The sequence below is a fragment of the Thamnophis elegans genome, chromosome 6 (genome assembly GCF_009769535.1).
Source record: "Thamnophis elegans isolate rThaEle1 chromosome 6, rThaEle1.pri, whole genome shotgun sequence".
NCBI classification, from domain to species: Eukaryota; Metazoa; Chordata; class Lepidosauria; order Squamata; family Colubridae; genus Thamnophis; species Thamnophis elegans.
In genome coordinates this window covers 23841273-23867448 of record NC_045546.1, presented here as the reverse complement: position 1 = coordinate 23867448, position 26176 = coordinate 23841273, and the positions used below count along the sequence as shown (strand labels likewise).

Here is a 26176-nt window from a genome sequence, read left to right as displayed (position 1 = left end):
TTCAGTTTTTTCCACGACCGCCCGACGCTTTTGTCTTTCCCCGCGACGGGGGGAAAAAAAGCCGGGGGTGAGGAAAGAGGGAGGACGGAACTGAGGGGTTGTTACGAGCAACCATCCCCTCTGCGCCCTTTTTTTTTTCAATCTCTCTCCCCGCCCTCCCCAACCCCAAGGCAGCTTCTTTTTGTGTGTATCTGTGCCTGTGTTGTTATAATTGCTCTCCCCTCCTTTCATTCACGACAGCCGAGAGAGGGGAGGAGTCACTATAAGCAGCGGGAGCGGTTTGTAAGCGTGTCCTCTGTGAGCCTTTTTTCCCCTTTCCACCCGGCGCTGCCACCCCGGCAGGTCCCGCTTCGCTTCCCAACTCCGGCTCCTCTCCAGCGGTCCCTTTTCTTTCCCCCCTTTTTCTTCTCTCTTTTAAACCGGCTGTAGTAGAAACATCCCCGGCAGACGAGCTTAGGTGAGTAGCCGATGGCGCCCTGGCAAGCCCCCCCCCCCCTCCCTTGCTCTGCCCTTCCTTTCTCCTCTGCCATCTCCCGAGTGGGGATGGCTTTCCAGCCTGGCTGTGAGATGCCCTGAATGAGAGATCGCGGGTCGGGGAGCTGGAGGAGAGGAAGGGGGGGGGGAAGAGAAGAAGCCAGACCACGCTAAAGAGAAAGCCGCGACCACGCTGCGGGCCCCCCGCTCCGCTTTCTCCCGTGAGCCTGGCGGTGGGTCGTAAAGACGGATACTCTCCCAAGCAGTTTTCCCCCGAGCGGTTGGGACCGATCGACGTGTACTTCGGCGCCCAGCCACATGCCAGGCTGGGAGTCCATTTTGCGAGAGAAGCGTGTTGCATGATGCAATGTTGATAGCTATGGGCGATGTGGAGGAGGGCGGAAGCATGCGCCCTGTCTTAGGTAAATCGTGGCTGCCCAACGGATCCTCTTCCCGTTTTCCTCTCTCCTCCCGACCTTCCCAGGGCGCTTTCCAGGCGATCCCTTTCCAGGCTGAGATCCCAGGCGCTGAAGCGGCTAAGCTTATTGGGTTTAAGGGATGACAGAAGTCCTTCCTTAAATGGTCCTTTTTTGGGATTGTGCAGGGAGGGGGGCGACGGTACTTTATAGTGACTCATCACTTAAAATCCAACAACTGGACCCTTTCAGCCTTAATTTGACTCGGGTCGGTTTCGGTTCGGGATATTCCCCTGATGCAGCTGTAACTTACGAATTAAATAAAATGTTCTGCGTTTATTTCGGGTTAAAGAAGCTCGTGTTTGCCTTACTATTCTATGGAAAGAGTATAGGGAGTTTGCTCAGTGTATCTCCTTTATAGTTGTTTTATGAATCGAGGTTTTATTTTTTCTGCCTCCTTCCTCTTGTGTTCTATGAATGGGACACAAAACAATTACTCTAAAAACAGTATATATTTCCTAGCCAAATTACACACAAATTTCCAAAACTGGTTTCCATATCATGTCTCTTGTGTCCTGCTTCCTGGAGTAAAAAAATTGACTTTGAAAGGAATGATGACTCCTTTGCTTAAGTTTGCCCAGGAAGTTAGATTATTACTTCACATATCAAGAGAGAGAGATCTCTCCCGCTAGCCATCATAGCTGCCGTCAACATAAACAGCTGTAGTAACTACCATAAGATAAAAGATACTATCCTGTCTCTTTATTAATATGAGGGTGAACTGCCTATGCCCCCATCTTTTCTGCTCCCTGACCATATTGCTGAGTTGACTTTAATTTTTTATTAAAGAATTTTGTACAGTAATAAAACCGTACAGATTTAAAGAAAAATAATAGATAAAAATCCAGAACAAATGAATAAACAGAAAAAGTAAATAAAAGAAGAAAGAAACAGAGAAAATATATAAAGAATCTGTTTCTGATCTTTATAGCAGTTAAAAATATATTTGTCCTCTATCTTCCCTCTTTTAAGGTTATATCATAATTCCTTTCCAATATCTGACTCATCAAATCTATAAGTCACCAGTTCATTTTTTCCATTTTCAGCAAGAAGTCCATAAAGGATTTCCAATCACTAATAAATGTACTTGTTATCTTCTCAATCAAGAAGTTCATTTTGCATTTTGGCAAACACTACCATCTTTATTAACTATTCCTTCATGGTGGATATTTCAGAATATTTCCATCTTTGTGCATATAGCAGTCTTGCTACAGCTGCCATATACAAAATCAATCGTCCATGAGACTGTTATGCTGCTGTGTTTTAATATGCTGTTATTTTGTGGCATGCAATAGATTGAAACCCTCAGATAAGTCCTAAAGTAAGCTTCACCCAGCTTTAAAAAAAATACAGAAGGCCATTGTTACTGGACAGGAGATACCAAGACTGATGTTAGATGTCTGCAACCACGAATTTCAACAGCAATCATTGTCCTGGTGACCTTCCACTGATTCTGGCTACATGAGCCACATTTGGACATGAAAACATGTTTGCACACTTGTGAGACTGATCTTTCACGAACCACTTGGGAGTACTTAGGTTTCAAATGACTCAGATGGCTGTAGACTGTCCGGTCTTTCTAGATTTAGACATGGCTAGATGGCTGGCTAATAATTCCATTTTTTTTGTAAGGGGAGAGGAAATTAAAATTCTATGGAGGTTGGAGCTATTAAAGTTATATGAGAAGAAAGGTTTTGTTTCACTCACTTTCTGTTCCTCTTGGGTTGGGAGTGTGGTGGAAGATAAAAAGGGAGAAGAGAGGATATGCCAGAAGTGTCCCATGTTGAAATTACCCAACTCTTGTATCTTTGAAGATTGGCAGAGAGTATTAATTTCTAAGTAATGCTCTTCCTTGGGTGTGGGTCACACAAGTGTTATGGTTATGGTGAGGGAATTGTATGCCACTCATTACAGTTGGAGCAGTCTGTAAGATATGTAAAATCATATCTGTAATATGATTTATCATATATATCATATGTCTGTAAGATATGTAAAATCAGATCAAGTAGGTTTACTCAACAGCAAACTGATTGCAAGCTTTTCTGGCTAGCCATGAACCATTTATTTTGCACAAATCAAAACATTGCACAAAATGCTAGTTCAAAGTAGTTAGGTTTTTGTTTTGGATCCTTAAGAGGTCGTCATTTTTCAGATTTGCACACAACAGCCTGCAATCCATTGTTAGGACTTTAAAATATTTTTTAACGTGTGATAGGAAGATGGAAATGTGCAACCCAAACAGGTAACAACAGGTTATGCATACTACTATGTCTGAACCCTGCCAGTGAAATGAACTGACATTAAAGTTTTGTCATTCCTTGATTGACTTTATTTAATTTTGAAACTGAAGGGAAGAAAAAGATAAGTAAGGTGAAATAAATAAAGAGTGAAACTAACACATGTGTGAACTGGTATAAATGAATCCAGACTTTGATGCTTTTATTACTTCTGCAATTATGATTTTGTAATTATAGTGTAATTATCTGAAAACAAGCTCCTAGCTTTGTTTATGCTTGCCTTTTGAAGTATTTTCTCTATTGTTAGGACTAATTCATGCTTTTTGTCATTTATGGAATTAATGTACAGTAGTACATTATAGTTTTAATTGCAGTTTCATTGATCTCCAAGGTTCATATAAAGCATAGACTATGATGCAAAATTGCTGCAATTGTCACCTACTGAGTTATATTGATCATACCTAAAGGTGAGCTTCCTGTTACTATTGAGAAATATGTGCACTCTACAGAGGAATAATCAAACTTTCATTTATTTGGTGTTAGTATGGATGTGCTCCCAGGTAGACAGTATAGGAGAACAAAAGTAAAATAAAGCAGAAAATTGAATGATGCTTTGGCAGTATGCACATACAAGCATGCAGTTACATTAGAATTTTTGAAATGATTTGGTAGGAGAAACAACATTGCTGCTTCCTAAGCTTTGGTGCCTTAGGCCAGGGCCTATTCATCCTTTGTCTAAAGTGTTTTTCTGAACAGCTGTTATGACATACAATGACACTTTCAATATTCGAGCATAAAATTTCCCCCTTCTGTTTGGACAGAATGAACTGTGACAAGATAAACTGAAATTGTACTTTTCATTTTCTTTGTAATTAGCTTCTTAGTATTTTTTTGGAAATGATTTTTGGAATACATAATTAGCTACCCGCAATGGTTCTTGCTGTATAAAACTGAATGAATGCATCTTATTGCAATTTGCTGTCCTATTCTACTTATCTATTTTTCATTATGCCTTAATTCCTTTGAAAAGTGCTTTCTTCCTTTCTTTATGGAAATCGCTTGTATGCCTTCTTAATAAGTACAAAATTAAAATAGAAAAGATATATCTTATCACTTGCTATAATTTGTAGCATTAATGTTCCTCTATCTAGTGAACTTGTTAATTTGTATCCTTATGCTCGTGTGGAAATGATCCCAGCTGCATGATTTCCTGACCATATACTGGTAGTGACTTTGTGCCCTTTATTACTTTTAGTACAGATATCAGTTGTGACATTCTTTGGTTTAGACTATTACATTACAAGACATATGGTCCAAAATAGGTTATTTAGATTACTAACTTGAACTGAGCAATTTCTACTATAACAGGTCTATACTTCATCAACTGTAGTAGCTTCCAGTCCATTACCACACCCATTTTAAATGCTAGTTTTAACCTGTAATGATATGCAAAATACAGCATATTAAAAGAGGGTGCCAAGCTGGTGTTTGACCTGTGTGAGTGGCTTTAAGATTCACCCATATCTTTTATATATGCCAATTTGAAGATAATCCTTTTAGATTAACTAATGATGTGATGAGTTATCCGGTAGGTATTTATAGTTATCAACTATTCCACAGAAATAATATTTAATTTAACTGACACCAGTTTCACTGGAATAAAATAATTCCCTTTTATTAAATTCTGCAGTTTTTTTTTTATTATGGACTAGATTTGAAAGTTTAACAGCTTATCCTGGGCATTCTTACATAATTACTAGCAAGGATAATGTACTCAAGCACAAAATAGTAAAGCAGCTCTTACACCTTCTTGCTTCCTTTAACTCAGTGTTTCTCAACCTTTCTCAAGCTGTGCTGGCTGGGGGATTCTGGGAGTTGATGTCCACAGGACTTAAAGTCACCAAGGTTGAGAAACACTGCTTTAACTGAAGCTGTCTTACCAGTTCGGTTTGCTTTTGTCTTTTTATTAGACAGATGGGCATACTTTCAAACAAAGCTATGGGCCTCAGCCATTGGCCTTAAGAAAATGATTTCCCAATAGGAATATAAAAAACTCCCAATAGCATCTAAAACATGCTTCCTTTCCTTTAAAATATATACCGGTATATAGAAAAAGTACCAGGTCAGGCATGAATCCTGGTGAGCATCAAAGGAGGTGTCATATCGGAACCATACTAGAAAGTGAATAGACCACCTAAAGTTTGTACGGGATCAACCAAGAAAAATAGTTTAGACATTTTAGCCTAGTCTAATTTGACCCCAATCAAGCTTGTACTCTGATGCTATATTCTGGGACAATAAACTTTGCTTTGAACTTTCCGTGTTTGTAGCTTCAGAGAGAAAAAGTAGTTGGCAGTCTTCTCTAATGTCGAGTCTTCTAGACATGCTTGGAGCTTCCAGAATGCCTGACAATTCTGCAGGGTATTTCAGGAAGCAATAATAGTGGAGATGGTGACACATTGATGCTTTAAAAACTATAGAGGGATGGTATCTTAAGATTTACACATACTAATTAGTTTCTCAAAGCATCAGAAGAAAATTATTCAAGTATGATGGTTATTGACTTGTACTTAGACTAGACATCAAGACTAAGAATATGGAGGATGTTTGGGCCCATGAATTGTAGCAATTCTGATAGTATTCTGTTTCAGGGGAGGTACATGTCACCCCATGGCTTTTCACCATTGGCAAGTGATGTGTCATCATCAACAGTTGGGTTCAGGCTATAGAGTTTTCAGGATAAGTGCATAAACTGTTTTTGTTCAGTTGTGCCAAAGAACAGTTTTATCTCAGGAAGAGTGGAGTAAAAGAAATAATGACTATTGGGTAAATTCCAAGAATATAATAATGACAAGTAATTGAGCCTTTCAGAGTTTATATACAGGTTGCAGTTCTGTGTGGAGACAAGAAGATTGAGGCAAGATATGGTATCAGTGCTCAGATGCATAAAAAGATGCTCAGGAACTAATGCCATCAAGTCTAGGACCAGAAAAAAGTACAAATTGCAGCTGCCTGAATCTTGTCAAATGTAAGGAAAAACTACATTATCATAAGATCTGTACAGCTGTTGAACTATCTATAGATTGCTCATTACAATTGTTTCCCATCTCTGAAGGTTTTTATGAAAATGTTAGGCGACTACATCTCAAGGAGAGTTTAATTGGTTTCCCTTTTCATTATAGATGGTTGTACTATAATTATTAAATTTGTTCTTTGATTCCACACTTCATTCTAGTTTTCATTGGTATGCAAAACGTTTCAGATTTAATCCTAGTCATTTTCAATTGAGAGCCGCTATCAGTTGGGGCAAACTCTCTTGAGCTGAATGAATGACTGCATAGCTTCCTGTGTTCTCGTAAACCAGCCTCCTCTAATTTGGATGCCTGCCTGATATTTGGACATTAATTCCAAAAGTTCTCTAGCCAGCAATTTTTTTTGTTAATTCTGAGAATTAGTCTGCATATTTGGACACCACAGTTGGGAAGGCTATCATCAGTAATAAAAACCCTTAACTCTTTAGGTTTATACTGCACACCTTTTTCCTTGTTTCATTCAAATTTCAGCATTAGCTTTGCTTATCACTGTGTAATCAATAAGTTAACTAACCATAGCTTTAAAATAGAACTTTTCTTTGACTGTGGTCTAATACAGTCCATTGATTTAAAGCTATTATTGTTCAGCTAATGGCAGCTGGCATAACTAATTAAAGACTTTAGAATAAAGAAATAGTTTTTCTTGGTATATTGGTATATAGTTTTTGTAGAGTATATATTCATGCTGGCATAATGTGTATAAATTTGTAATGTATGTTTCTGGCTTTATAACCTTCAGTTGTAGCTTGCTACTAATCTCAGTGTCTCTCAGTAGAGAATTTGGGTGTGTTGGCAATGCTTCCTTCCTGAACCTTGTAAAGATACAGCATGTTTTTAGTTGAAGCATGATTCCATATGTTGTGAGGTAGACAGAAACTCTGAAAAGTTCCAGGATTGCTGTTTCTCCCCCTGAAAAATGAATTAATGTATGATCTTCCAGGCTGGCAGACAAGAGTCCCTCGCAATTACAGTACTATTTTTGGATGTTTGCTGCATTACAAAAAAAAGCTTGTCAACTGCTAGAACAGTTTTTGCCAACATTTAAGTACCTCAGCCCTTTAGTGTAAAGAAAGTAAAATATCCGTTGCAAAAACGGAGAATGAAATCATCCTCAAGAGATGTACTCCTTTGCTTATTATAAAAGCTGTTGATGTGCAATCTGTGAACATACATACATACATACATACATACATTACACCATATGATTTGCAAACTTTCTAACCTTTTTAACAGAAGTGATTGCATACTTTTCCAAAACATTTCAAGTCCATTTGGGATATGTAAAACACACTTAGATAATGCAATGAATCTATGACTTGCAGTATCTGGTTAATGTTACCAGTGTTCCCTGTCGCAGAGAAAGTTTTTTACAACTCTTCATTCACAGACTATGCCTTCAGAGTTCAGATTTTGAAAGGAGATTTTTAAGTGTCTCAGTCCTTGTGCCGTTGGACATTATTCAATATATTTTTTACTGGCCTCTATAAAGAGATTGGGGCAAATTATTAAAAATAAATACATTCAAGTGTTTGGGCTTAAATGATTGAATTATCTTCTTGCAGATGTGTTTTCAATTGTTAGCAGTCAGGATTTTTTTTCTTTGTTGTCATTTAAACTTTGAAATATGTATTTAAGTTCTTAGTTGTAACCCTGGTTTTATTGTGTTTGGACCTCTACATCTTACCCTCATTTTATTAGTTTGTTTTATTGCTTCTTGTTTTATTGTATTTTAAGCTGTGCTACTTTTTTCTAACCTGTGGTTACATCTCATCAGTTTATTTTAAGAATACATACATGATATCTGATTCATTGAAGGCAAATGCAGAAGAAAAGATGGGGTGGCGATTTGTGTCCATTAATGAGTCCCAGGCACGTGCTGTGTTTGTGTTATTGCAGTACTCCCTCCCAATCAAATCTAAAGCTGTAGATGACATGTTTAGTTTTAATGCTGCTTCTGTACTGACTAGTTGAATGTATTCCCTCTCTTCTTTTAACATCAGATTATATTGGCAGATGATTCTTAATTCCAGGATAATTTATGCATAGATGTGATACTTTAATTTTTTTTAAAAATGGAGCAATATGTGGAATGAACAAACAGACTTCCTACTCTTATAATCACAATTTCCAATTTTGGTGATTAGAGTTCCTAGACTAATTCTGTGCATAGTTGCCCATTAAATCTCAATAAACATGCAAAGGAATGCAGAGCAGTGTTTGATTTTGCTAAGAGACTTCTCTGCAGCATATGTATTTGATATGTGTATGTGTGTCCTTGCCTTATGACCACAATTCAGCCCAAAATTTCTGTTGCTAAGTGAAGATAGTTGTTAAGTGAGTTTTGCCCCATTTTACAACTTTTCTTGCCAGAGTTAAGTCAGTAACATGGTTAAAAAGTGAATCTGGCTTTCCCATTTGCCAAAAGGTTAAAAAGGTGCTCTACCTGACTCTGGGACACTGTAGCCATCATAAATATGAGCCAATTGCCAAGGGTCCAGATTTTGATCACATGACTGTGAAGATGCTACAATCATCCTAAGTGGGAAAAACAGTCATAAGTCACTTTTTTCAGTGCCATTGTAACTTCAAATGGTCACTAAATGGTTGTAAATCAAGGATTACCTGTATATGCATGTAAAGAACCCTCTCTCAAATTACAGTCTATTAAAATACAAAGAAAACAATATGTGTTGGCTGGATTTTTTAATGGAGAATTTGGTGCTAGAGTTCCAAAGATTGGATCAGGATATCTCTATAGTTATGTGACTGTCGGTGAGCTCTGGGCATTCATTAGTGGCTGGAACCTAATTCTTAAGTCATTGGTGGGTATTCCTCTGTATCATTGGTCCAACAATATGGACAAAAAAAAACCTTGTAAAAGTAGTCCTTAATTAAGTGAAACAACTTCATCCCTAAGTAATATGTTTAAAGTGCAACATCATATAGCTTTGGCCAATTTTATAAACTTTTTTCCTTGCAGTCATTAAGTGATTTACACAGTTGATAAGCGAATCCTGCTTCCCCCCTTGACTTTGCTGGTCATTAATCGGCTGGGAAGGGTGCAGATAGTGCATAGACATGACTCTGGGACACTGCAGCCATGAGAAATGTATGAGAGTTGTCAAGACCCTAATCATGGCCATGTGATTAGGGGAACTGTGACAGTTGTGTGAAGACTGGTCATAAGACACTTCTTTTTCAACAATGTTGCAATTTCAAACGGTATAAATTGAGGACTACTTGTACTTTGAAGCATTACAAGGCTTAAGAAAGATTACAATGAACAAATTGATGAACAAGGATAACACTGTAATATACTTACTTTAGAGTATTTACCCAACAATATAACTTGGAACCCAGGAAGTTGAGTCCATCCACTAGCTTTTCACGCCCAAGCGATTGGTAATTAAGAGATTTCAACTGGTGGAAAAGCATCTTGCCAAATGTCTGACAACTTTCCTGTTCACTCTGCTCCATTCCCTCTGATCTGGGTACAAACCTTAATTGAGAGAGCCGTTTCTTCTCCTAAGTATATATTATTTAGAACATGTGTCCACACAGTTCTGAATCACTGTTAGTAATAAATAGAATTTTACTTAAATTTTAGATTATTCAAATAATGTGGATGTTTAATAAGCAATGTAGGTAAATTAAATTGGATTGTCTTGAGAGTTTGCTTAAGATTCTTCAGGCTGTAAGGATTTTGTAAGCTTTAACTAGAGGGTACAAGAAATAAGTGAAGAGATATCATTGATTTGAATATGCAAAACTTACCAGATGCAATAATTGTCCTACGGATATCTCTTTTTGCAGAGTGGTTGTTAACAGCTTTCATAGGACTTTTTAACATAGATGCAATCATGTTTATCCCCTGGTCCTTTCCTATAAGGGTATTATCTTTTGTTGCAAATATGAGCATGAGGGAAATTCACTGTTCATCTCTACAGATATAACTTTGAAATTGTGAGGGTAGCCCAAAAGTTTAGAGTTGAGGGAGGAGAGCATGGAATAAAGTTTATTTGCGTCTAAGTACATTTTTTCCTCAATGTCCCTCAAGGCATCATGTGTTGAAATTACAGCATTTCTGTCTCATCCCACTCTGAAGCAGATTCTCTTGTTCTGTGCCCTGCATTTCTTCACAAGTAGGAAGTTAAAAAGTAGAGGCAAAATCACATTCTCTACTTCCTTAGAACTCAGTCCAGTGGGAGCCCCAAGCTCTGATTAATGTGTCAAATTAATTATTGAGAAAAATCCATTACCATCTAAAAAGGAAAATTGAGGCACCTGGATTCTTTTCAAGCTATGGATCCACTTCTCCAATTCTCAGTCATACTCTAAAGAATCAGAAATGACATTTTGAATTTGATAGTCTCAAGTTGCTTCATTTTGGAGCTGCTGGGAAGACTGTTACATATATTTTCTGAGAACATCTGTGCAGATGATAGACGGAATAAAAACAGTTCCCCACTGTTCTCCGATGTTCCTACTTTTGAGCTGGAATTTCCCTGCGTATTGAAAATCAACTGCAGATTTAAGTGCCAGGGCTTCACTTTTGTTTTTTCTTCTTCCTGAGAGTGAAAGAGGAATGGGGTCCGAGCAGCTATTTTCTCTATTTTGGTTTGACCAACCAAAAATAGTTGCCTTGTGTTGAATAATTTCCTTTAACTGAAAGAATTGAAGGATTTTACTCTGCAGCAAATATTTCTATTCCACTTTCCAAGTTAGATAAAGGTTCCCCTCACACATATGTGCTAGTCATTCCCGACTCTAGAGGGCGGTGCTCATTTCCGTTTCAAAGCCGAAGAGCCAGCGCTGTCCGAAGATGTCTCCGTGGTCATGTGGCCGGCATGACTAAAGGCTAAAGGCACACGGAACACTGTTACCTTCTCACCAAAGGTGGTTCCTATTTTTCTACTTGCATTTTTACATGGTTTCGAACTGATAGGTTGGCAGAAGCTGGGACAAGTAATGGGAGCTCACTCCATTATGCAGCATTAGGGATTTGAACCACCACAAGTAACAGGAGCGCATTCTGTTATAAGTTACCTTTTAGTAATTTATGTTGCATCGGAACTGCAATAGGAGGTCCTCAACTTACAACCAGAAAAGGGAGTAGAAAAATTGTTCAGCAATGAAATGTTAAGTGAGGCATCATGTGACCAAGCCCAATTTCACAATCCTTTTTTTTTTGAATGTATCACCTGCAGTCATTAAGGGAGACATCACATGTGTTCGAACCCCGATTTCTGCCAGCTTCCCCATTGACTTTGTTCTTTGAAAGCCCCTGGGAAAGTTGTAAATGGCAAGGGATTGCAAGATGCTACAACTGTTGTAAGTGCAAATCAGTTGCCAAACACTCTTAAGTCATAAACCACTTTTTCCAGCACCTTTGTAATTTAACAGTTGCTAAATAAATAATTGTTAAGGAAGGACTACCTGTGTTTACATATGATTCACTCTATAACTTTCTCTCCTGCATTTGTTGTTTTTGCATTGTTGAACTTACAGTATGAAGCTTCTTATGGACTTTCTTAGCCCAAGTGTCTTTTACAAAGAAAGATTATGAAAATTATTAGGTATAGGAGACCCCATGGGGTCCTCTAGCATGTTAGTATACTCAGAAACATATATACTTACTATACCAATATTGTAGAGGAAGCTTTTGTGCTAAAAAGAAATCTAAAAAGTTCCATTTTAGTCTTTCTACTATTTCAGAGTTTTTAAATCCAACTCTACAAATTATGCCTTACTATCCTGCATTGTACACAGAAAGTGAAACCACCTCTGCTATAGAAACAACAACCTTATTCAGCCTCTCAATTTTGGTTTATTTACTTTATATATGCTGCTTTGGACACTGAATGTGGTAGGGGTGTTATTAAAAGTACACTTTGTTCAAAAGGTGTCAGCTGAAAGACCAGGGACTACACATAAGTTGCTTTGGACACTGAATGTGGTAGGGGTGTTATTAAAAGTACACTTTGTTCAAAAGGTGTCAGCTGAAAGACCAGGGATCACACATAAGTTATTAATTCTGTTTACTCTCAGAGCTCTAGGTTCTTGTTTGGGGTTTCTACCATAAGTTTTTCACTTCTTTTAAACCAGTGAGAGTTTTAATGGTTTTAGACTATTATTCCTTTATACTCTTTCTCTGCCTCATAAAATAGAGTAGGAAAAAAAACTCAAAATGTATTTTAAAGTATAGAATTATGTAAGTTAAAGACAATAGTCCCATTAATATAAGGGACAGGATACTGATAATTGAAAGACCCACCTGGGTTAGTGGAATAACTCATCCAAAATAGATTGAAATGGATAAAGAACTAAGAATATTCACCCCAAAGTAAATTTACCTTCCGGCCTATATTGCCATGTCCAGGAAATGAAATTTATGAAATGAGATAGAATTGTGTCTGGTCAGCGTTGGTGATACTAGCCAAATTTATCTTCCGGGAAGCATGTACTTCTCTGTTCTTTATGAATTCCTACTCATAATTGCTATTATTGGCACATAGATTCTGTGCTTGATTGTTTTGGTCAGCATGCTGGGTAAGATACCTCATTCATCTGAAGCATCTCCTACAGTTCTTGAGCAATAGAGCAGCATAGGCAAAGATGAGCATATATTCATTCTGCACTAATGGGAGCTTTCAATAAACATTTTATCTATTTACTTGTATGCAAATTAATTTTGCTTTTTATTTTTGTTTGGGTTTTTTTTTTGGCTAAAATACTATAGTGATCTTTCAAAGATCAGCTTTTAAAAATCTGATCTTCACTGGAAAATCATTATTTATTTATTTAAAGGGTACAGATGTTAATGTACAATGTTTCAATCTTTTCAAAGTTATACTGTTTTATCTAAATTTGTAAATATGACAGTATGCATACAACTTTTACAGAATGTAAATGTGCTTGTTAATGCACATGTAGGTATTATTTAACGTTTTGTGAAAAAAATTATTGCCCCTTGTTTTATTTTTTTAAATTAAAGATGATCAGGTGCAAGTTGCTTTTCATTTTTTTTTTAGTCATGAAGCATACTGTTGAACTATTGTTAAAATGGGTGGAACCAGAAGTATAGTTTAACAACTACAAAAGAAATTCCTTTCTTGCATTTATTAAGTAACTGCAGATTAAAGGTAAATCTATATATAGGTGATGTTATCATAGTAAATGTGTTTGATCAACAAACTTGAAATCTTATATTGTTGCTTGTAGTAGTTGTATTAAAATACAGGAACTAAATTGTTTCTGATAGTATTGCAGAAGGAAGCCACTGTGGTTAAGCAATGATGCAATATGAGTGGTTTGTTGCATGTTCTTCATTAATAAAAGAGCTTTGGAAGAAAACACGTTATCTCAAAACTGAAAGCTTGTTAAAACTAACAACTAAAACTGTTTGAGGTAGGTGAAGAGAGAAACCTGTTAGAGAAAGGAAAACAAAAGTTGCCATAAGTGTCCTGATAGTGTTTTATTTTTGGGAAAGGCTTTTGATGGTTTTAGATATACTTCAGAAGATCTGAAAATAGAACAGTGGAAGAATGATTTCCATGTATGGTCTACAGAGAATTAATATTCAGGTGGTTTTAACCAAACAACATATGGGAGAGAGACCTAATTTTTGTTACAGCTTTCATGCATCTTGCATAGTTGAAACCATCTATGTAAAAACAGCAATAACATCAGGAAAGATTAAAAAATAACCTTAAACTATAAAATAATGTATCACTTTGATAATGCTTTTTTTTTTATAAATTTTACTGATACAATTCTATTCAAATTTGCCTGCAGTATTTCCTTGCTAGAGAATAGTTCTGGCTATCCCCTAATCATTTTGATTGTTCTTTTCTAGTTTCTGTAATAATACATATACAAATAATGCCATGCATATTTACATTGCAATTTTACTTCTGTCAATTTTTGCTTTCTATTTTCTTCCAAATAATTCCCAGCATAGAATTTCCCTTTTTTATAGCCACTGCACACCAGACTGACATTTTCACTGATATGCTTTCATTAGGTCTCTTCAAGATTGCTTTCCTGGCCAGTGATTCCACTTCTGCTAAAGAATACATGAGCTTGCACTTCAAGCCAAAGCTTACCCTGGATTGCCTTTGCTATTTTAAGGCCCATTCACCCCTTTCATTTTGGATCTCTCCACAGACCCTTTTTTGATCTGATCAACTGGAACAATTTGAAATAATCAGCAAACTTGCCACCTCGTTGCTCATCTCTTATTCCAAGGGTGTTTATAAATGAGCTTAAATGACTGATCCATGTGATACCCCTTTTATACAACCCTACTTTGTGAAAACTGTATTACTAATCTCTGCTTCCTGTTCTTTGATGATCACAAATCCGTGAGATGACTTGTCCTAATGATCACAAATCCGTGAGATGACTTGTCCTCTTATGACATTGCTTCTATATTTGCCCTGAAAACCTGAATAAGGAGCTTTGTTGGAGACATTCAGCTACTAGCACATATCAAATCATTCTTGTTTTCATGCTTGTTTACATACATACTGTGCATACAGTTTTCTACTTTTCTTCCCTCCATTTTACTCAGATTGGATGTGAAATCAACTGGCTTATAATTTCCTGAATCTACCCTCTCTCTTTTTAAAATTTAGAATTATATGCTGATTACATAATAAGATATTTGGCTAAGGGTCATACCTTTAATAATTATTTTCTGCCTCCAATGCTATAGGAGCCATGGTGAATGATAACCATGATTTATTGAGTGGAACAGTTGTTTTACTCAGGTTTATTCCCACCTATTCTGGCTATAAGATTAATGCTGCTGCCCAGGTCTAATAGTATCCTTTTCAGCCGATCTAGGACTTCCAAGGATGTATGGGGAAAGAAACCATGCTACTTGCTAAGACTAGGGCTGAGTCCTAGTATTGGGAGGAAGTGAAGGAGCCTACAGGAAGTGCTTTGGGCTTTAATAAATTGGCATGGGATATATGCTTTGAATAATGAAAAAAAACCTGCTCTACTATTTCCTATGTTTCCTAACATAGGAACAGCTTATTTAAATAAGAAGCATTTCAAAAGAACCTATTTCTTAGAGAAACTTCAAAGGATTTTGCTTTTCCTCACCTACTTCCTTCTTGAAATTCTGAGAATTTGGGAAACTCAGAAGAAGAAGCGAAGTAGTTTTCTTTTTCTTTTCTTTTTATGAGTTGGGGAATTCTTATCACACAAACATTGGCCTTTGCAGAAGGACAAACTTCCGCCTTCTCCTTTGTCTTCTGTTGCTAAAATAAAAGCTGAAAAGTTACGGTTTATTTTTATTGTTCCAGATGTAGCAATATTGAGCTCATAATCCACAAATTGAAAGTCTAGTCTTATCTTCCCTATAGTACTATTTATGCCTATTTTAAAGGTTATTGGAACAAGGACTAAATTATTAATTAAACACACATATGCTTCCATACTAAACATCTTTTTGTTCAGCTTGCTTGAGGATCAAAAGGCTAGGCAGATAATTGAATCACCATATTAATAGTGCCATTGCTCTTTGAAAGCAAGGAAACAGAATGTGAAAATTATGAATTATGCAGTAAAATATGTACATGACCGGTAATATTCCCATTTGTTTTTTCCACTCAGTCTTTCAAAATTCTTTTGATTGATTTATCCATATTTTTTGAAGTATAAGGCGCACTTCCCCCCAAAATGGGTGAAAATCTTGGTCTTATATAGTGGATATTGTGGTGGTGGTGGGGAGTGGGGTTGGTGCAGAGTCGATCAGCTGTTCTAGAATGGGCCATGGCAGTGTTGGCGAATTGGCTGTGGCCGTGGTGAACGGGCCATGCAAAATGGGCAGTGAATGGGCAGCAGCGAATGGGCATCAGCAAATGGGCTACACCGAACCAGCCATGCCGGTGGCAAATGGACTGCGCCAAATGGGCTGCAGTGGTGGCGAATGGGAAGTGGCAGCAAACAGGCCACACTGAACGGGCTGCTCCGAAAAATACGGTATATGTTTGCACTTTTAAAAGTGGAAGATCAGGTGTTGTTTACCCCAAACCAGGGACTATCTACTTGAAGACAAGAGACTAAAAATTGAGAATGGAGTGGTGCTGAAATACTCAGATTTCAGGTTGGCAATTGCTTGGAAAAAGAACCACTTTAAAGGAAAGCAAAATATTACTGCTCATAGATGTATTCATGAAAATAATATATAACAAATTGTTTCATATTTATAATGAAGAAGTGAAATATTTCAGTCTCTTTCATTTCAGTTTTTTACTTTGTAAAATAGTACTTCCATCGCAAACTCTTACTTAGCTAAAGTCAAGTGAAATGAGCTCTGAGTAGAAACTTATAGGTTTGTACTCCTAAATTCAGAAACTGGCAGGAAGTAATTGACTATTTTCTTATCCCTTAAAATAAAGGTGGTCCAAGGGAGGGTGCTGTGTTAGGGGAGTTCCTACCATGTAACAGAACTGTTTGCAGAAGTAGCTCATTTTTCCCTGCCCAATGATACTGATTCAGATATATTTTCTTATTATACAGGTTCAGTCGAGAAGATGCCTTGCCAGAAAGTTATCCATTTTGGGCAGCAATTGTTTCGTCGGAAAGTGGTAGACTGTTCCAGCAACGACAGCCGGCTTTCGCGGTGCCTCAACACATTTGACTTGATTGCTCTTGGAGTAGGTAGCACCCTTGGGGCAGGGGTTTATATTCTGGCTGGAGCAGTGGCAAAAGAAAATTCAGGACCTGCCATTGTCATTTCCTTTCTGATTGCCGCTCTGGCTTCTGTGCTGGCTGGACTTTGCTACGCAGAATTTGGTGCTAGAGTTCCAAAGACTGGATCAGCATATCTCTATAGTTATGTGACTGTCGGTGAGCTGTTGGCATTCATTACTGGCTGGAACCTAATTCTTTCTTACGTCATTGGTGGGTATTCTTTGTATCATTGGTCCATTCAATTAAGAATAGATTTAGACTTGTGAAATATTGCGTTGTACTCTGACATAATAATAGCTTCCTTTAAAACTTTAGAATAGCTTAATATGATCATCCCAAAAGCATATTATTTGAGTAGAGAATACTGGCTAATAAGAGCAGTACTTTGAAAGGAATGGTTCCTTTAATGTTTTAGCCTCTGAAGGTGGGAACAGAGTGGTGTAACTAAAAGAAATGGAACCAAAATATGTGGGCCTTCTCAAGGGGTGAGTTGTGGATATTAAAAAAAGTATGTTCATTATTATTACAATATGATCTTATTTGGGGCATCATTTTAGAAGTACCTAAAATGTGTTGATTTGCCATATTTAAAGGGAGCAATTTTAGGAAGAGATCCATGCAACAGGGTGAACTCCCATTACCTGCCTCAGCTCCTGCCCATCTAGCAGTTCAAAAGCCTGCAAGTGCGAATAGATTAATGAGTACCACTTTTGTGAGAAGATAACAGCGTTCCGTATGCCTTTGGGTATAGCGATATTGGCCACATGACTACGGAAATGGTCTATGGACAGTGCTGGCTTCCTCGGCCAAGAAATGGACAGGACCACTCTGCCCTAAGTCGGACATGTCTGACAGGCAAACCTTTGCCTTTTTTTCTAATACTTACAAAAATGTGGCTGAAAATAATTGATTCCTGGGATAGTTCACAAGAACTATTAATCAAAAGAAAAAATGCATGTCAAGGCTATTTCTTATACTGAAACAGTGGGGAGATTCAGGCCCTGGCTTTTCAAAAGACATAAACTTCACTTCTGGATCAAAAAAGGAAGCAAAGGAACAGGTATTTGCTATCTTGGAGTGTCTATATATAATTATCTAATTTGAAAGTGGAATTCTTGCTGATTTTTTTGTGTAATGACCTTCCACTTTCCTTCTAGTAAATATTAGCAATCAGCACTTAGGGACGTCTTCCTTTGAATAAGTGTTTTGATTGTATGATAAACATGAGAAATCTGTCCCGATGCGTATGATAGAGTGCTATGCATTAGGATTTAATCTGACATGCTGATGAATGTTAAGAATCCTTTTGACCACAAACAAATGTTTGAAGGGAAAATTACAACTAGACTGGCGGTCCCCAAGTTTTGCGGCTTGGTGGCCTGGCTGTGGGATGAGGGGAGAGGGAAATTGGGTGTGTGAGCGGTGGGCCAGTGCAAACGTGTGCAGCTTGACTTGCACAAAAGCAAAACTGAGCCTTCTTTTAAGACTGATCATAGGAGAACATTGCAAATTTATTTTGTGTTTTCCTTTTTTTTGTCAATTGCAAAAGTGTATCAAAAAAGAAAAGAAACACAATTTAGATATAGAGTCGGAAATCAGACCATGTGCTATGTGTAGTTCAATACTCTTCTCTTTTTAACACACAATTAAATGCAGAATCTCATATTACATGTAATAACTTGCCATGTTAGCAAGAAATCTACTAGGTTGGTAACAACAATTACATGTAATAAATAAAAACAAACAACTAAAGCATTGTGTGGCTTCTAGTAACTCCAGTTTCTGATAACTCTGGTTTCTTTATGTGTATGAAATGGCAAACTAATTAATTAAATTACAGATGGAAACATAATGCCAATCTGGCCCCAAGAGGCCTTTGAGTTTCTAATTACTGAAATTCCATGAGACTATTGGAAGTCCTATGTGAACTCTTATGAGATCTATAAACTTTTTTCAGATCTGTGCCCGAGCCTCTGATTAAAATTTGGGACAAATATAGGTTTCGTGGGCTCTGAATTGGAAGATGATTTGATCATGACTTGAGCAAAAGTGATATGGTACATATTCAAGCAAAAGGCACATACAATTCTTGAATAATGATTCAGGAGGTAATTGTTTCAGCCAGATGATAAAGTTACATCATAATATTTTAAGTGTAAGAATTGGTGAAGGGATAATAAAATTAATTAAAATGTAGAATTAATTAAATTAATAGGGGATTAAGAGCTCTTGCATGTAAGAAGCATTAAAGATAATAATATTCAGAAACATTTTGTTGGAAGTTGGCAAATTGTTTTTTTTTTAAATTAAAAAGTAATGTCCAACACGTTTCTCTGTTTGGCTGGTTTCATTAACCCTTCGGAACCTGACAGTAGTGCCCTTAAGGAAATGTACTGTATGGTTTATGTTTTTTGCTTAGTTTATAACTTTAAAAAAACACACACATTAATAATACATAATTCATTTTAGCAACTAACTGCGGATGAAAACTACTTAAAACAATTTTTATTGGCTTTCTGTGAAATAATAGCTGGACAATATTTATCTTTGGTGGAATTCACATTTTGTAGAATAATTTTTCAACAGGCAGTTCCTGTAGCAAGTATTTAATAATTTTTTTGTAGAAGGGTAAAGAAATAGTGGTTCGTGTTTTTCTGTGATAAAAGAAAATTCTTGGGAGAAGCACAGCATGAATTTGTTTAAAGATGGAATTTGTTCCAAAATAAGTAGGAGTTGTTGAATAGGAAGGGTTTGGAAGGGAATGTAGGTTGAACTTCAAAAGCTCTGTATTTATTTACAACTACTTGGTGTTCGCATAAAGAATTTCCTTGCTTTGTATGCATTTATAGAATTCCCCTGATCTTGTTGATCAGAACATGGCCCCCGTGAATCTTTTTATATTGCTTCCCAGAAAAAAAAATCACTCTGTTAGGCTGAGTGATATAAGTACAAAATCATTTATTGAGAATTCCTCTTGAGGTCCAATGCTTTCAAAGGGTATCAGCTTAGAGAGCATGACTTTTGCACTGTATAAGTACTCAAAGAATCCTTCCCCAGTCTTGTACCCTTCAGATGTAGAGTAAATCTTCGCTCCAATTGTCACCAGTTACCATTGCCTCTTTAGACTTGGCTTGTAAATTACCACCCTTGGCCTTTATTCAAAGTGCAATTGAACTTGCTGGACCACATTGTTTTCTTCCTTAAACCAGGAAATAACTTATTTTCATTTTGACTAAAATTCTGAGTTTTACCCATCACACAATAAATGATGGGATTTCAATGATTTTGTACAGATTTGACTAAAGTTTGAGATTGAGTTCAGTCACCCCAGGCTGTGATGGGAGCCAAAACATTTATTAAATAATAATAACTAACAGTAATATATCAAAGAACAAGGTCATTCAATCAGTTATACATACATGGTGAAAACTAGAGGTAGTAGTTGCATTTGTATTGGCAGATATTCAGTAAAAATGGAAAAACTAAAAAAACAATTAGATACCCAAATATTTGTAAAAAAAGAAATGGGTAGTATAGGGCAGTGGTCCCCAACCTTTTTATCGCCGCGGACCAGTCAGCCTTTGATGATTTTACCGTGGCCCACTGAGCGCGCGCAGGGGTGGGGGAGCGTTGTTCGCGATGACACATTGATTGTTTATATATCATATTGTTTTGATTAAACAACTTTTATTTTATTGTATTTAAACATGCCTTACAAAATAAAATACAATTACATAAATATAAAGTGCTTTAATATGCCCCCCCCACCTGGACAGACTTATGTTCCTCAAAGACCATCCTGAACCCTCAACCCGGACCAACCTTTCTGCCTGCCCTCCCCCTCCCCACCACATTCGGCGGGCAAAGAACAGAGCGCGCGCGCGCGAATGCCGTGGAGAGAGAGAAAATAAATATATATATAAATATATAACTGTTTGGGAGTAAAAGCGGGGAGGCGCACCCGGCCGGGGGGGGGGAGGAGGAGGAAGGAGGGTGGGAAGGAAGCTGGCAAGCGAAGAACAGAAAGTAATTAGCAAGGATTAAAACGACCTGCCGGAAAAAGGAGAGGGGAAAAAAAAACACCAGATCTGACGGCTAGTGCAGCCTCCACCAGAGGGGCTGCAGAAACACACACCGCCAGTCCTGTCCTTCCTTTCCAACCAGTCTCTCTCCGCGCGCGCATACACACACACACACACCACACAAACACACACCCGCCGGCAGATATGCACGCACACACACTTTTTTTTTTTGCAATTGGCAGAACTACGGTTTTCTTCCTTTTAAAAAAAAAAATTAAATGGAGGTGGGGTGTGTGTGGAGAGAAAGGGAGAGAAGCGGACACATAAAACCGAGCCGCACTCGCGAACCACAGCATGCATCTGGGTGACAAAATTGCAGGGAGAAAGCAGGAAAAGCCGAGGAGAGAGCAAAAAAAGAAAAGAGCCAGACCAAGCGCAGCAGGGCGGGAAGGAAGGAAGGAAGGAAGGAAGGGAAGAAAGGGGGGGTGCGAAGGAGAATGTTTCTTTTGGGGGGGTGAGAAAGCTTTTTAATTATCTGGGCGAGGCAGAGGGGTGAAGAATACATCTCGGAGCTTTAGCGGAACAAACGGTGGTGGTGGAGGAGGAGGAAGAGGGTGGCGATGATGATTGGGGGAGGTTTGAAAAAGCAGATCCAAGCGCAAAAGTTACTGAGTCATTTCAGCGGTGGCCGGAACAGTTTTCTTGACTCCCTCCCTTTCTCCCTCTCTCTCTCCTCTCTCACTCTCTCACTCTCTCTTTCCCTGGCGATGGATCAGTGCGGGAGGGGGGGAGAGAGAAGGGAGGAGACGGCGAGGGAGGGAGGGAGAGAGAGCCGAGGGTGGGACCAAAGGGGGGGGGAGAGAAATGCATTTAAGAGGAGCGGATTTAAAAGAGCGATCATGGCCCACGGCCGCTGCGCGGCCCGGTGCCAGGTACTCCACGGCCCGGCACCGGTCCGCGGACCGGGGGTTGGGGACCACTGGTATAGGGTAATACAGAATTGATCACCTTGTTTTGGAAAGAGCATTATGACTTGCCAAGATTTTGGTGATATCTCTGTGATTTAAATGTTCAGTTGCAAAAATCTGAAGAACCACTGGCCTCTAAAATGCCCAAGAGGGAACAACCCCCTCGTTGTCACTTCTGAACTCTTGCATACAACAGTTCTGTGAATTTGAGTGAATAACTCCTGTTCGTACGACACAGGCCAGGAACTGGGGAGTAGTAGGAAACAAGCAACACACATTTTAGAGGAAGATAGTTGAATTGCCTTGCATTCTTGTTCAACCTGATTTTGAAACCTCTAGAAGATTAAGTGAACTTGTTAACAAAACTCTTCAACAGCAGTTGCGCAATTCTGCTTGGTGCTATTAAGGGCATGTCAGAAGCCAAAGCATGGCTTGTTGGTTTGGTTGTACAACAAAAACACAGCACCTTCAGAATAAAAAAATTTTTTAAATGAAATGTGAAATTGTATTCGTCTGTTTGGGATATCTACCCCTTTATGATGAGATTCCAATTTCAAACTGGTCCTCTCTTCTATATGTATTTTCACATGTTTTATATGTTCCTTGGCATTTTTTTTTTGCATAACCTTGTTCACTCCAGATGAACTAGTGCCATGTGTATGTTAATGGATAAAATGTTATAAAGAGGTAGCTTTTATTTTTATTGTCATGCAGGAACCTCAAGTGTAGCCCGAGCTTGGAGTGCAACATTTGATAAGCTTATAGGAGAGCATATTGAGAAATTCTTTTCCCGCTACATGTCTATGGATGCTCCTGGTGTGTTAGCAAAATACCCAGATGTCTTTTCTGTTGTCATTATCCTAATCCTAACAGGTGAGAGAAGTAAATAAATATTATTTGGGATGAGCATTTTGTGGTGCTTTTGAAATCTTATTTTGCAGAGAAAATGAAGAGACTTACTGTATTTTTCGGACTATAAGACACACCTCTTTATCTCCCAAAAGGGTGTGAAAATGCCTATGCGTCTTATCGACTGAATATTGAGGAAGCCCCGCCCACCCGCTGGCCATTTTTTTGGCCTCTGCAGGCCTAGTTTTTGGGCCTTTTTTCAGCCTTTTCCAAGCCTTTTTTGGTCCATTTTCAGGCCCTTTTTTTGGCTTATTTTTGGGGCTTTTTTCAACTCGTTTTTGAGGCTTTTGGGGCCATTTTTGAGGCTTTTTTGGGTCATTTTTGAGGCTTTTTTGACCCTTTTTTTGAAAAAAAATAACCTGAAAAAAGCCTCAAAAACTGCCCGAAAAAGCCTCAAAAACAGCCCCTAAAAGCCTCAAAAATAGCCCCAAAAAGCCTCGAAAGCAGCCCCCCAAAGCCTCAAAAATGGGATGAAAACAGAAACAGGCCAAAAAAAACCCTAAAAAACGGGCCAAAAACCCCTCAAATATGGGCTGAAAAAAGCCTCAAAAACGGACCAAAAAAGCCTAAAAAATGGGTAGAAAAAAGGTTGGAAAAGGGCAGATAAAAGGCTCCCAAAAGGGCTGAACTGTGGCGTGTAAAGCAGGGGTGGTTCCTGCAGGCATTACTACCTGTTTATTGAAACATTCTAGCTGTGCTTTTTTCTTGTAATAAAAACTGTGATTAAAGATTACCTTTAATGGGCTTTGAAACTTCCCCTTTTTTTCACTTGTGACTTAAGAAACAAAACATATATGTTATTCACAATGTTGAAGGGAATTAGATTTAAAATCCAGGTTTACTTTTCGTGTTTACCTCAAAGGTTCCCACGTAAATGCTCAGTACACATTTTCTGATTATGTGCTTCTCAGATGTCAGGCAAGATACGCTCCAGTTGCTTGGCAACTCTGGCCATATAGCATAAGGCTCTGTTTTCTGAAAACCAATGAGAAAGTTGTGCTGTCTTATTTCTGCAGTTGCCAAATCTTCTTTCAGATCTGAAAGGGTTTTTTCCCCTAATTCTTTCTCCCCATATCTGTTACATTCCTTTGTAAAAACAACTTGAAAGCTTGTTGAGTCTCATTCCTGTTTGAGACATCACTCAACAAAAGCTAGCAATGGAGATTTCCATGACTGACCAGAACATGTCTAGGCACCTTCTTAAAATTTATGTTTGCTTCTTAAAAAAATATCCCTGAATACAATTTCATAGACTGATAGTTTGGACCAGGACCATGTATTGATATTCTGATCATGTAAAAGGTGCACTTTATAAATATTAAATCAAGTGACTGAAATAATTGGCACTGGAAATTTTTAAGTCATTACAAAGTTCGTCCGTGGCTAGATTCACAACACAGCGAAACAGTAGCTTTGTTGTTATGAAAATATTTTGGATATGCATAATCCAAAACATAAAATTAGTAGGAAAGGGGCCTTATCTGTGGCATTTACTGGGTATTATTGTCTGTAATCTGAATGAAAGTTTTGGAGAATTTCCTTTCCTTGCCTCTGTTTCAAAAAAATTATATGAGAAACTAGCAGCTGAGAAATATGTTGGCAAAAGCCTTTCCAAGAATAAATTGGGAAATGTTGAAGCATTTCTTTCCAAGAATATATATATTTCTTCTTGGTGCTTATTAAATAGCTATAATACAGTTATTCACTGTAATTTCTTTTTAGGACTTCTGACTTTTGGCGTAAAAGAATCTGCAATGGTTAACAAAGTGTTCACTTGTATCAATGTCCTCGTCTTGGGCTTTGTGATGGTGTCAGGTTTCGTGAAAGGCTCAATAAAAAATTGGCAGCTCTCAGAAAATAGCTCACTTTCAGAGAAGTATGTTGGTTCTTATTTTTTATATAGACATATCTAAAATAATATGTGCATTCGTGGCTTTTATTTAGCACACACTGTCTGTGTATCGGGTATGAAAATAAGAGAAGTGGGCACATCAGGTAGTTGATGGAGACTAAAACTCAATAATACACAGATAGTTCAATTAACAAAAATCAGTCTCATGGCTACCAGGCTGCTGATAGTTTCTTCATATGGGGCTCTTTGAATCATAAGTGGTTCAAAGCTCAGATAGTTGCAATAAGTTTTCACTATATTCTGTTGCTATAGATAGAAAAGTGGGACATGGTGGCTCAGTGGCTAAGATGCTAAGCTTGTCTGTCAGAAAGTTTGACAGTTCGGCGGTTCGAATCTCTAGTGCCGCATAACAGAGTGAGCTCTCGCTACTTGTCCCAGCTTCTGCCAACCTAGCAGTTCGAAAGCATGTAAAAATGCAAGTAGAAAAATAGGAACCACATTTGGTGGGAAAGTAACAGCGTTCCATGCACATTTGGCATTTAGTCATCCTGACTACATGACCATGGAGACATCTTTGAACAGCGCTGGCTCTTTGGGTTTGAAACGGAGATGAGCACTGCCCCCTAGAGTCAGGAATGACTAGCACATATGTGCAAAGGGAACTTTTACAATTAGATTCTGTTGCTATAGATAGAAAGTAATTGTATACCTGAAGGCATCCTTTTATTTACAGGAGTAGTGTTTCTGTTGCAAATAAGATAAGAAATAGCAGCTGCTCCTGAGTGGACAGCCTTACCCAACTTTCACCATTCCATCTAAAATTAATACTGTTTGTAGAGGCAGCCCCATATATGAATTAGTAAAATTGTGGTTATTCACAGACTTCCTGTGTATGTTCAAATTACACATAAAATCAAAGGCTACAGTGTGGGGATGCCCATTTTTTCACTTCATGTTATGTAGATCTTGCAGAGTTTGTGACCAGCAGACGAAAAGTCATGCTCTGTTCATCTTGCAAAAACTTCCGCCATAGAAAGAAGCTTCTGTACTAAGAAGAATGAAATATTTGAAATGTCACTGCTGCTTTGCAACATTGAGTTCCTCCCCTATTACCTCCCAAGCAACAGTGAGAGTTTTTCACCAAACAGAGGGCCTTTTGTTAGTCCTGGTTTAATATACTGAAATTTTGACAGCCAGGAAGGCTGCCTCCTTTTGTGGTTGATCTAAGAGAAAAGCTATAATTCTCTGTGCCATGGGTACATTGCCTCTTTCCCTTAAGTCCTTAAGATGTTGCCAATATTTAGCAAGTAAATTATAATTGGCAGATTTAAGACCTGTTAAGGAAAAAAAGGCAATGGGAGGAATCAAGTTAGAGAAAAAAGGACACATAACTTGAGAAATGCATTCTAGTTATGCCTACTTTCTTCTTTGGCCATGTC

The 26176-nt window shown here is 38.0% G+C and overlaps 1 protein-coding gene across 1 annotated transcript in view; it reads left to right on the top strand.

The window, feature by feature from the left end:
* The first annotated feature begins 224 nt into the window (after positions 1-224).
* SLC7A1 (solute carrier family 7 member 1) overlaps positions 225-26176 on the top strand; it is a 44669-nt gene continuing 18717 nt past the window's right edge. Inside the window, exons 1-4 of the mRNA XM_032219477.1 lie at positions 225-457; positions 16813-17196; positions 22691-22849; positions 24608-24761. Of these exons, the coding sequence (XP_032075368.1) occupies positions 16827-17196; positions 22691-22849; positions 24608-24761 (683 nt within the window). The 5' untranslated portion in view covers positions 225-457; positions 16813-16826. The remainder of the gene's footprint in view (positions 458-16812; positions 17197-22690; positions 22850-24607; positions 24762-26176) is intronic.